The sequence below is a fragment of the Erinaceus europaeus genome, chromosome 15, assembly GCF_950295315.1.
Source record: "Erinaceus europaeus chromosome 15, mEriEur2.1, whole genome shotgun sequence".
Taxonomy (NCBI): Eukaryota; Metazoa; Chordata; class Mammalia; order Eulipotyphla; family Erinaceidae; genus Erinaceus; species Erinaceus europaeus.
Window position 1 is genome coordinate 27155555 of NC_080176.1, and position 12333 is coordinate 27167887.

Sequence of the window (12333 nt, forward strand, 5' to 3'; positions counted from 1 at the left end):
CAGTGCTTTAGTGTCTCTGTCTCTCTCTCTTTTCCTTCCTCTTTTTCTGTATCTAAAAGAAAAAAAGGGAGGGAGGGAAAGAAAAAAAAGCCACTAGGAGCAGTAAGATCACGCAGAGCACAGAGCCCCAACAATAACTAGCTGCAAAGAAAAGAAAAGAACTTGAAGGGTGTTTATTTGTTTATTTATGTTTAAGCCAACTATTTATTAATAAGAAAGAGGAGCAGAACATCACTCTGGCACACTTGGTGCTAAGGGTCAAACTCAGGACCGGTTGGGCTTGAGAGGCCAGAGCTTTATCCAGTGTCACTTCCTGGGCTGCTGAATGAACCTGGAGCTTAGTACATGCACCATTCACCAGATAGCCTCCTCAGCCCAGTTTATGCTTTTTTTTTTTTTCCTTTATACTTAGAGAGAGGAGAGACCCCACAGCCCTGCCCCACCATCCATGGGGCTCCCTGGGTGCTGTCCATGGTGCTGAGAGGAGAGACCCCACAGCCCTGCTCCACCATCCATGGGGCTCCCTGGGTGCTGTCCATGGTGCTGAGAGAGGAGAGACCCCACAGCCCTGCTCCACCATCCATGTGGTTCTCTGGGTGCTGTGCAGGGTTCTGAGAGAGGAGAGACCCCACAGCCCTGCCCCACCATCCATGGGGCTCCCTGAGTGCTGTCTATGCTTCGTGCATGGTGCAGAATGTGCTCTACCCACTGAGCCAGCTCCAATCCCACCCCCCAGAGCCTTGATGCTGAGTGCTTATAACAGGAGCTCTGGTGTTCAGGCAGCAACTGGCCAGTGAGAATAGAAGGAAGTCTTATTTGGGGCCATGGCAGACATTATTAGCATTCTGTGGAAGCCCAGCCTCTGCAGGGGGAACGCTCCCCACCTGGTGAGAGCAGAGAGCTGGGCCTGGCAGTCAGGGACCCATCCAAGTCCACTGTGGGTGGGTGGCGAGTCTCTGTCCATCGCTCTCCTCTGAGCGGGCTGCCCCCATGGCTCCATGTGTGGGGACTCTGGGCTAGGGGGACAGGCATCCGGGGAGGCAGGGCCAGGGGTGCCTCCCTGACTGAGGCCTTAGGGCTCTGCTCTGCTGGAGGCGGGGCTTAGCCCGGGTTGCAGCACTGCAGAGATGGGGCCTAGGGGCTCAGGTCCTCTGCCCAGTGTGAACAGGGGTGAGGAACCAGGCATGGACTGGGGGGCAGATGGGACCTGCTGGGGCCTGCCCAGACGGGTCCACCCCTCCCCCCATGGACACAGGGACCAGGCCTGGGGGTGGGGTCCCCTGTGAGATGGGGCCGGGTGTGGGTGGGAACCCTGTAGGCAGATGGAGGGGTGGCCCTCCCTTCTCTTGTGACACAGGGACCCAGAGTGGAAGGGGGACTGTGGGGGCGGTAGGACGCACCTGCACCCCTGTGGAAGGGGCCAAGCATGAGTGGGGACCCTGTGGGGGCCGGGGGTACGCCCCTTCCCCGTGGACAGGGGCCAAGCTGGGGGGGCACCCTGTGGGGTGGGGGTCACCCCGTGGACAGGGCCAGGCCTGGCGGGCCCTGACTGCCCCCTGTCCCTGCAGGTCCCGCATCCGCAGGGAGCTGTTCATCGAGGAAATCCAGGCGGGCGCGCAGGGCCAGGCCGGCGCCAGTGACTCCCCGTCGGGCCGCCGGGCGGCGCCCAGCTCCGAGGGCGACAGCTGCGACGGCGCCGAGGCGGAGGCGGAAGCGGAGGCCGAGGTGGAGGCCGAGGCCGAGGCCGAGGCCGAGGCCGAAGCTGAAGCCGAGACGGAGGCGGACGAAGAGCCGGGCGGCGCGGCCCAGTCTCAGGGAGGGGCGGCCGAGAGGGGCCCCGGGGGGCTCGGGGACCGGCGCGGGGAGGCCGGACCGCCCCAGGAGCCCCCGCCGCCGCCCGCACCCCCCGTGCCCCCCGCGGAAGACGCCGCTACCTCGGGCCGCCGGGCCCGCTCGCTGCAGAGCCTGTTCGGCCTCCCTGACGCGGGGGGCGCCCGGGACCCCCGCGACAGCCCGCTGCGCAAGAAGAAGGCCGCCAACCTCAACAGCATCATCCACCGCCTGGAGAAGGCCGCCAGCCGCGACGAGCCCGCCGAGTGGGAGTTCTGAGCCCCCCACCCCCACCCCAGGGTCCCGGACCCAGGGCAGAGCGCCCTCCCCCCGCACCGCCCCCGCCCGGCCGGGCCTGCGGGGCCGGGGCCCTCTGCGCCTGCGCACTTCCTGCCCTGCGGGCCACAGGGCGACACCGCCATAGGCCAAGGTGCATATAGACACTGGAGCAGTAAGCCCAACCCGTGCCGTGTTTTTCAAGGAAGAAAACGGAAAAAAACGTGTAGTCCAGCTCTTTTGTACCCTCAAGTGTTGGTTTTCTTTTTTCTTTTCTTTTTTTTTTTTTTTTGGTTTTTTTTTTTAAATGCCGGAAGTGATTTCCACGAGTTCTGGAATAACTCTTTGCCTTGTGCCCTCCTCTTCTGTGTGGGCTTAAAACACACACACACACACACACACACACACACACACACACACACAAAGACAGGAAGAAAAAGAAAGCAGTCAAACCCACATAGTAAAAGGGGACTTTTTAACCTGCCATCTAATGGCTTCCGAGCGATAATACACTATTATCTTCTTAAACCAGGAAAAATAAATAAATAAATAAATAAAGGGGGGAGGGAGGGGATTTTTTTCAGAAAAAAAAAAAAAAGAAAATTTAAAAAGAACGTTTTTGTAGCTGTCGAGTTGCCACTAAGAGATTGCACAGTCACACCGACTCTAAACACACTAGTTTGGATCCCTGAATATTTTCCAAGAGTCTTCTCGTTTGAAACTTTGAAGCAGAATTTAAACAACAAGACACGTTTTCCCCACATATTTTTTAACAAAAAGGAAAAAAAAAAGAGACAAAAAAAAAGAAAGAAAGAAGAAAGAAAGAACATCTCATCAGGAAACTGGTTTTGGGTGGCAGCCGCTGTAGTGTTTTTTTCCTCCCGCGCGGATAGCAAAATGGAATAGTGCACATTGATCCATAGCTTTAAGTGACCGTCCGGGGCCTTGGCGGGCCAGCCGGGGGTCTGTTTGATACACTCCATTCTAGGCCAAATCAGGACAAACAGACAAAGAACGGAAGAAGGAGATCCGAATCTAGAATCTAGGTATTTTATGATCTGCTTTTAACCTCTTACCACAGAGCACGCTGACCAGACCTCATATGGCGGAGAGCTAGGAGACAAGTCAGAACTGTAGCTCAGACTAGACTCCTCACCCCAAGGTGGCCGGCCTGGGGTAGGGGCAGCCCTCTGCAGATGCCAGCCTCACCTCACACCACTCCCCCCCCCAACCAGGCGCCTGATGGACTGAGCCCCACCAGGGGCCCCTGCCGCTGCCTGGGCCTGGGCATAGAATCTCTCATCTCGACACCTCAAGCACTGATGGACTGTGGACACCCACACCCCCCAGGCGGGAGGGGGGCCAGGAAAGCTTCCTCTGTGGCCCCCCACCCTCCAGGAAGAGAGAGATTGAGACAGTCTGCCCTCCACTCCCAACCCCGTAGCAACGGCCAAACCCCACACCAAAACACCGGCGCTCTCCACTTCCAGTCCAGACCATTGGCCCTGCGTTCGTTTTTTTGGATTTTATTATTATTATTATAATTATTATTCTTAATATTAACCACAAACCACCCCTGCCCCACCCCCGCCTCGCGGACCGTTCTCTGCACAGTCTAGGGCAGGCAGTCTCAAAGTACGAATCAAGACTCTAACTTGTCTCAGACCCCTCCCGTCGTCCGATGCGTGTGTGCGTGAACCCAGAGAGTGCGTGCATGTGTGCGGTTTTATACGTCTGTGCGTCTGCTCAAGTGCACATGGGTGCACTGCTGCCACCTTTTCTCAGTAAGCTGTTTTCTAAGTTAAGGCTTCTACAAATCTGCTAACTTAGACGTCCTTTATTGCCATATCTTTAAACTAACAATAGATGATTTCGGAATATATATATATTTTTTTTGCTTATTTATAGGTGCTGTATTTTATTATCTGATTGTTAGGAAGGGATGAAAAGGGGCAAATCTTCTCTAGAAGGATAGGCTGCCGGCAGTATTGGGGTTGGTTGACAGGCCACAGAGCCCTGCTGTCCATTACTGACTGTCATGTATCAAGGAAACTTTGTCCTAAGTCAGCATTTTTTTGGATGACATTTAAATGGTGAATTCGGTATTCCTTAAGTTGAATTCATATGGCCTTCCTTTTTTTCTTTGCTTTTTCCTTTTCCGCTGGGGAGGCCAGGAGGGAGTCACGTGAGAGGCTTTGCCCCTGCTGGGAGTGAGTCTTGTATTGATGAACCGGTAGGACTTGGACCATACGTAAGACATGAGACCACGTTCCTCGAGTGACGTCCCTTGGACTCCCCGTCTCTCCTTTCCAGTCTTTGGGCCGGTGGCTGCAGCGCCTCGTTCAAGGTCTCACCGACGTCAAGAATTACTACACTAAAGACATTGCCTTGTCCTGAGTGAGAAGGTTGCAGAAGGCTTTAGGAGGCTGGGTGGAAAGACCAACAGTCTTTCCTTCCTTTATCTTCTTAACTTTTCTGACTTGATTTGATGTGGGGATGGTGACATCTTCCGTGGACTTAAAAGCTGGCTCAGTGAGAAGAAGTTTGAAAATGAAGGAGTTGGGATGGTGGGAGACGGGATGGGGGGAGAGGACTCAGGCCAGTCTGGCTGCTGGGGGAGGAGGCAACAGGGCCCCCGGCGTGCGGTCCTCCCTCGGGGTGAGGGCTCTCGAAGGCTCTCCCCCTCTGTTAGAGTGAGAAGCTGGAAGCTACAGCAAGAACTTTTGGGGGTGGGTCTTTCGTTCTAAAGACATGACTGTTACATACTAAGGTGTTCAGGCCAAGGAAGTGGGGGAGAATCTCCATTTGTCTGTCCTGGGAGCCAGACAGCAAAGGCCCGGAAACAGCCGACCTTCAAATAATGTCACTTTGGTCGTTTGCTCGCTCGGTCTTTGGCCTCGGCCATCGGTGATGTCGACTTACAGTTCCTGGGTGTTTGGCTACATCTGGCTCGCCGGTCTGTGGTTTTAGTTGCTTTTAGGGTGTTTTTGGTTTTTTTTTTTTTTTGGTCCCCCACTCTATTTATTCTTGATTGGTGTTGCTGTCTTCATTATAATCCCAACCCCGTGACCTCGAGTGTCCCCCCCACCCCACCCCCGCTGTCGCAGTCTCTGATGCTTCTGCCAGCTGCCACTGGAGAACAGAACGGGGAGGGGGTGGGGCCCCCGAGGGCGTCTAAGGGTGGACATTCCATCTTGATAAGCAATATTCAAGTGCCTTGACCTTCCGTGGGCTGGCGTCATGGGGCAGCTGACCTCCTCTTTCCTCTCCATCAGTCCCCAAAGCTGATATGTCCCCCCTCCCCCCTTCTATGAAAAACACTAACATTTCATCCTGTCCTGTGCTGATCGGTGGGTGCTCAAGACTTGAGGTTTACGCCTGATTCAGCCAGCAAATCGGGGAGAGTTCAGAAGAAAGTCCGGGTTCACCTGTCCCCTCCCTCTCCCCCAACACACAAACGTTCTCTTGGGGTGTCTGGCTCCTGGGTGCCCTCTCTTCTTACCCTTCTGGGAGCCAGGTGGCCCAGGGGGTACCACACACACACATACACACACACACACGCACACGCACACGCACACGCACACGCACACACACACACTGATCTCGACCCTCTGGAACCGTGAGGGAGAGAAAGGCGCCTCCCTAGCCAGCCCCCAACTTGCAAAGCACAAAGGCCTCCCCACCCACCTCCCTGTGGCTTTCCTGCCAGACCCTCCCCAACCCTTTCCCAGACCAGCCCTGTCCCTCTGCATCCCAGCTTACTGCCTCCAGAAGGGGCGCTCCTATCTGCCTCCTTGGCTGGGCCCTGAGCAAACCAGGCAGGTGACAGTCCAGAGAGAAGGCAGTGTCCCTAGGGCCCTGGCAGATGCCCCAGGGGACTGGGGACAAGTGTGGGCTATCCTCCTGTGCCCAGGACATCTATGCAATGCCAGGCCGGAGGTGGCAGCACCTGTGCAGCAGCCTGTCCCGCCTCAGAGGCCAGGAGTCTCCATGCTAGAGGGCCCCCCCCCTTCTACCTCACTGGCCTGTGCTCCCACTGATGTCATTCAGCCCCCACCCCCCACACACAGCCACAAGGGAAGCTTCCAGAAACACAGCTGCCTCTTCTGAGGGAGTCTTGGGCCAGTAGCTGAGCTCTGTGAGGCTGGGGCACGGGGGGCCTCCTGTGCCCCACTTGTTCCTGATGCCTCCACAGCTGCCTCCTGAGTGAGGACATTGCCCCAGGAGACGTGGGGACTTGGGGGGAGGGGGCTTTGAAATAGGCTCAAGGACAGAAGAGGGCAAGGCCTGCTCCAGCACAACCCCCCCACCCCACCCTGAAGATTTCAATGTCCATCTGCCCAGAACATTGAGGAATTGGGAGACTGCCTGGCCCTTTGTCAGGGAATACCCACACTTGGGACAGTGGTCACACTTGGGGCATGAAAGCACCTGGGGCCCCTTGTGGCCGTGAGACAGAGCTGTGTTCTAGGTGACATGGTGGAGGCCTAGCCAACTCGCTCACTGGCTCAGAGAACAGATGGCCCGGCTCCATCTCCCCCGGCTCCTGCCCTGCTGCAGATAAGAACTACAGGGAAAGAAAAGAAAGCGAGTCCCCAGATGAAGTTCTAGAAAGTTCCACCCGAAGCCCTTAGGAGAGGTGCTGAAGCTGAGCCCCAGCTGGGGAAGGAAGGGGGAGTGAGGGCCCCGAGGGTTGGGGGTGCCCCAGGCCACCCCACCAGGACAGAAAAGGAAATGGGGTTTCCGATTCCCCCCTTCAAGAGGCACCCCCACACTCCAGCCCCCACCCCCTCCAAAGATACGTGCCCACACCCACAGTGGCTTCACCGCCACCTTCATCCTGGGGAAAAAGTGACCTTTAGCTTTAATGAGACATTTCCAAAGCACCCGGCCTCCTCCAAAAAAGAAAAATAAGACTAATAATAATAATAACATAAATGCTGACTCCAAAAGTCGGGTACTTCAGGTGAGGGGTCCTGGGCAGGCCGGGGAGGGAGAAGGCGACCCCCAGGCCATTTCTGTGGTGTGCTGGCTCTTGGCCCACCTCTAGGCAGCGCCGTGAGCTCTGTGACAAGCTTTCTGGGATCAGAAAGGAAGGTGCCTTATCCCCTGCCCCCGCTGCCCCCCACCCCCACCCCAATGCCACGGCTCCGTCTCTTTGGGAATGGGTCAGAAGCACATTTGTACAGAAGAGTCGGGCCTCTCAGAGAGGGCCACCAGACCCCCTTCCCAGCGGCACTGGGCTACTTTTGGATTTTTCCTCCTCCTCCTCCTCCTCCTCCTCCTCCTCCTCCTCCTCCTCCTCCTCCTTCTTCCTTCTTTTCTTTGGTAGTTTGCTGAAACAGAAAGCACTTAAAATAGATATGTCGTGTATAAAAGCTCTGTGCAATAGGACTTCCTTTGTTGGTTTTTATTTTTGGTGGTATTTTTTTCTTCTTTTTTAGAAAAAAAAGAGATAATGTATTGCACACCAAATGAACTCACAGTAAGCTTTAGTTCTCTGGCGGTGTGTCCACCACTGTACTTGTTGTTGTTTTTGTTTGTTTGTTTGTTTTACCAGAGCACTGCTCAGCTCTGGCCTATGATGGTGCGGGGGATTGAACCTGGGACTTTGGAGCCTCAGGCATGAGAGTCTCTTTGCAGAACCATTATGCTGTCTTTTCCCCCAGCCCATCCCATCCACTGTACTTCTGTCTGTCTGTGTGCTGGAGGGAATGCAGGGCCTCCCCCACACACCCCGGCCCCCCCCCCCCACCCTGTCTCTCACCATCCAGGGCTGCAGCTCCGCTCAGAACCCCTGGTGGGGTGTTGAGGGGGTCCACAGCCCCCCCACACACACACCCCCAGCACTTAACCTTTTCTTAACTGCTACTGAAGAACATTTAAAAAAAAAGATGTTCCCCCTCTTGAGAAGGAAAGGAAAAAAAAACAAAAAACCCTCAGAAGTTGCCGTGTGCCCTCTCGTATTTATTGTCAAGGCTTTTCGTGGAAGTTTCTTACCAGGAGCGCGTCGATGGTTTGTGTGTGCGTGTGAGAGAGATGCTTTCTACTGCTGGCCCAGTAGCTGCTATGTTCTGCTGCCTCCTGTCCTCCCTCCCTCCTTCCCGTCCCCCCTCCCTGAAAAGAAATGGATGGATGGATGGATGGATGGATGGATGGATGGATGGATGGAACCAAGGGCCTGGGGGCAGACTTAGATGACAGAGAAGTTTCCCAGCACAAGCAGGTGTGTTCCCGGGGATGGATGCCAAGACACTGTGTGTCTCAGTAGAAGTAAGAGTTGGTAGAACTATATAATAATAAGCATCATTCTCAGTGATTCCCTGCCTCTCCGAGGACCTACGGAAGTGAGGGGGTGTCTGCAGAGGGCGGTGAGCACAGGCGTGTTCAGCGGACAGCCCCTCACTGCCCCCCCCAAAGCCTCTTGGAGCCTCTGATACGACTTCTGGGTTCATGAAGTTTCAGGGCGTTGCCATGAAGACCCCACACTTCGAGGTGGGGCCAGGGGCCTCTCGCCACCAGAAGCAGCTGGAGACGTGACTGTGGGTGGCCCTTAGATTCCAGAGGAGTTTGTGGGGGGGCCCCACACCCCCTTGTGCAGTAGAGTGTGAAGGAAGGTTGGGCCCAGCCATCGGACTCCCAGGTGCTTGTTGAGAAGGAAACCCCCCCACCCCATACCAGGCTGAGGCTGGGGTCCTGCCCACCCGTGGGGGGCTCCACTCCCAAGGTTCCCCCACTCACTTGGCTTCCCTCCCCCCCCCGACATCTTCAGGGAGGGGGTCCCTGATTCTACCCCTGTCAGTTTGGAAGCAGGCAGGCCCTCCCACAAAAAGACCTCCCCCCAAAAGAAAATGGTCTTGATTTTTTCCCCCCTAACTCCTCTATGCATCTCTCCGTCTCTCCCCCAACCTGTTTTTTCTGCCTCTTCCCTTTGAGAAAACGGGCACCTCCCCCCCACCCTGAGCCCCTAAGACCCGAGACCCCTCAGAAAATGCTGTGCATTGTGGAGACTTGAGAAAAACCCCTCCCTTCCCTGCACCCCGAAGGCACTCCGAGACTAGCTTGTTTGGGGGAGACGGACGGACAGACGGACGGCCCGCACCCCACCGAGTTGAGTGAGACCTAGCTCTATGGTATGTGCAATAACTACTAGCGTGAGGTGAGCATCCGCTCGCTCTCCAACAGACTACTAACAGCACAAGACAGCTCGCTCGCCAACCGGCGGAATCCTCCGGATACTCTTTGAATAAGCTCAACCCCCCTCCCTCCCCCCACCATGTACTGGGGTGTCTTATGTTTTTAGCAGTATTTTTATATATTTTCTGTAACGCACTAAGTCGCAGATGTTTCTAGAGCTCGTTGGTTAATACAATCACAGACTTTCTCTCTCTCTCATTCTCTCTTCGGTTGAACCCTCACAGAGACCCCACTGACCAAAAAAAAGAAAAAAAGAAAGAAAAGAAAAGAAAAAGGAAAAAAAGCGCGTCGATTTATTATTACTATTTTTTTTTTTTTTTGTACAAATAACTTCAAGAAGCCTCTGTCCCGTTGCTGTGCCCTTCCTGGTGATATTTTTCTTTCTTGCGATGTGTTGGTTCCTCTCTCACTCTCTCTCTCTCTCTCTCCCTCTCTCTCTTCCCCCCCACCATCCAGAGTGAAAAGCTGTTGGGCACGGCGGTGGGGGGGGGAGGTACCCTGGCGCCGTCCCTTCTGCCTCTGGATCAGCCATAGCTGTCTGTCCTTAGCATTGTCCAAGGGTCCCTCAATGGTATGGAGAAGCAATATCACCGTATGATCTCACACCGTGTATACTCTTACTCACTAGCACCCTAGGTGTGACCATCGAAGTAAATATCTTTTATACAAACACAAGCACGCGTGGGTTGTCTTTATTCAAAGGCCTGAGAAGCAGCAAACACTTTGTGCATGAGGGGGCCACCTGGTGGAGATTCTTGTGGGCTTTGGCCCCCTCCCCCCAGCACCAGGTCCTGAGTCCTGCCCTCTGGGGTCACCCCCATCCAGGTTCCTCCTCTGTGACTTGGGGTGGGGGGGGTGGTGGCCACAGCCTGCTCTGTGGGGGAAGCTGCAAGGTGATGTCCCCAAGCTGAGGAGCTGGAGAGGCATGACCCCTCCTAGGGCAAGGGTGAAGCTCCTGGTGTGTTTGCTTGTAGATCTCAGTGTGAAGTTGAGCATCTCTGAGTGAAACTGAAGTTGAGGGCCCAGAAGGTGGCCCAATGGGTAGAGCAAACATCCCACCTTGGCTGAGGCCCTGGGTTCCAGCCACAGCACTCAGGGAGCCCCATGGATGGTGGAGCAGGGCTGTGGGGTCTCTCCTCTCTCAGCACCATGGACAGCACCCAGAGAGCCCCATGGATGGTGGAGCAGGGCTGTGGGGGTCTCCTCCCTACCCCTGTCTCTTATTTTTCTTTCTTTCTCTATTTAATAGAGACAAATTTAGAGGGGGGGGACAAAGATGGATAGCGACACCTGTAGCCCTGCTTCACCACTAGTAAAGCTTCCCCAGAACCTGCAGGTGGGGACCAGGGGCTTGAACCCCAGTCATTGTGCCCTGTAATGTGAGCACTTAACCAGGTGCACCACCACCTGACCGCTTTTTCTGTCTTTTTTTTTTTTTTAAATAACGTATTTATTTATTGGATAGAGACATTGAAAGGGAAGGGGGGACAGATATGGAGAGAAAGTCACCTATAGCACTGCTTCACCACTTGTGAAATTTTCACCCTGCAGGTGGGGGCCAGGGGCTTGAACCTGGGTCCTTGCACATGGTAATGTGTGTGTGTGTGTGTGTGTGTGTGTGTGTGTGTGTGTGTGTCCTATCAGATGTGCCACCACCCAGTCCCTCTCGCTTCTTTACGGGTATGGTTTTGGTTTGGACTTTTTGCCACCAGAATTAAAGCCTGCAAAATGAATGCACCATTCCTGGCAAACATGTTTCTTCCTTCCTTTCTTTCTTTTTTCCCCTCCCTTTCTTTTGGATAGAAACAGAGATAAATGGAGAGGGAAAGGGGAGATAGGAAGAGGGAAAGGAAGAGAGAGACTTGCAGCCCTGCTTCACCACTCATGAAACTTCTCCCCTACAGGTGGGGACTGTGGACTTGAACCTGGGTCCTTGTGCTTAGTAACATGCGAGCTCTGCCAGGTGTGCCACCACCCGGTCACAGAACTTGTTTACTCAGGAGCTCACCACTCTGGGCTGACAGTCTCAGAGAGAAGGAGGGAGAGACACCACAACACCACAGCTTTCTCCAGAGTGTCAGGGCAGGTCTGAACCTGAAGTGTTTTGTTTAAGTTTATTAACAAGAAAGAAGGGGCAGGAGACCCAGAGAGAGCATCACTCTAGCAGACGCGATGCTGAATCTGAGTCACACCTGAGAGTCCAGTGCCCTGTGCCACCTCCCAGGCCAAAAGATAGAATTTAAAAACAGAGAGAGAGGGAGAGAGAGAAACTCCGAGACTAAAGGATATCATTTTAAAAGAGGGAAAGAGGAAAGAAGAGAAAGAAAAAGTAATTGGACCAACAAAAGCTATTGTGTGGGTAGGGGAGGATAGCATAATGGTCATGCGAAGAGACTCTTATGCCGGAGGCTCCAAAGTCTCAGGTTCAAGCCTCACACCACCCTCAGCTAGAGTTGATCAAGGCTCTAGTTTAAAAAAAAAAAAAAAAAAAAAAAAAAAAAAAATGTGGTCCAGGAAGTGGCGCAGTGGATAAAGCACTGAACTCTCAATCATGAGGTCCTGAGTTCAATCCCAGGCAGCACATGTACCAGAGTGACGTCTGGTTCTTGCTCACTCTCCTCCTATCTTTCTCATGAATAAATAAATAAAATCTTTTTTAAAAAAATATCAAAAGCTATTGTGCCCAAGACACTGGAGTTCTAGGTTCAGTCCCCAGCACTGTCTCCGACCAGAGTTGGCAGAGCAGTGCTCTGGGGGAAGGAAATAAAAAGGACCAGGGATGCCAGTCATCCTTATCATACCTGTGAAGGTGATGGGGCCCTTAATTTATTCCCCCTGTGATGCATATGAGAGAGGGAGAGAGGGTGAGAGAGGAGAAACAGAGGGCATGGGGTAGCTCGCCAGGAGAGCACACGCATTGCCACACACAGGGACGCAGGCTCGAGCCCCCAATCCCACTGGGGGCCCCTGCAGGCGGGAAGCTGCCTGAGGAGTGGTGTCTCCTTCACCTGTCTCTCTCTCTCTCTCTGT

The 12333-nt window shown here is 54.3% G+C and overlaps 1 protein-coding gene across 10 annotated transcripts in view; it reads left to right on the top strand.

Annotated features, from left to right (window-relative positions):
- The window catches only part of CUX1 (cut like homeobox 1), a 389471-nt gene that overhangs the window by 224143 nt on the left and 152995 nt on the right, over window positions 1-12333 (top strand). For 7 of the 10 annotated variants that reach the window (XM_060173446.1, XM_060173445.1, XM_060173443.1 and 4 more), the window contains one exon: window positions 1569-4543. The exons of the other annotated variants lie outside the window; for them this stretch is intronic. In XM_060173446.1, the coding sequence (XP_060029429.1) occupies window positions 1569-2109 (541 nt within the window). In that variant the 3' untranslated portion in view covers window positions 2110-4543. Of the gene's footprint in view, window positions 1-1568; window positions 4544-12333 lie in introns of those variants that run through there. 10 annotated transcript variants of the gene reach the window in all.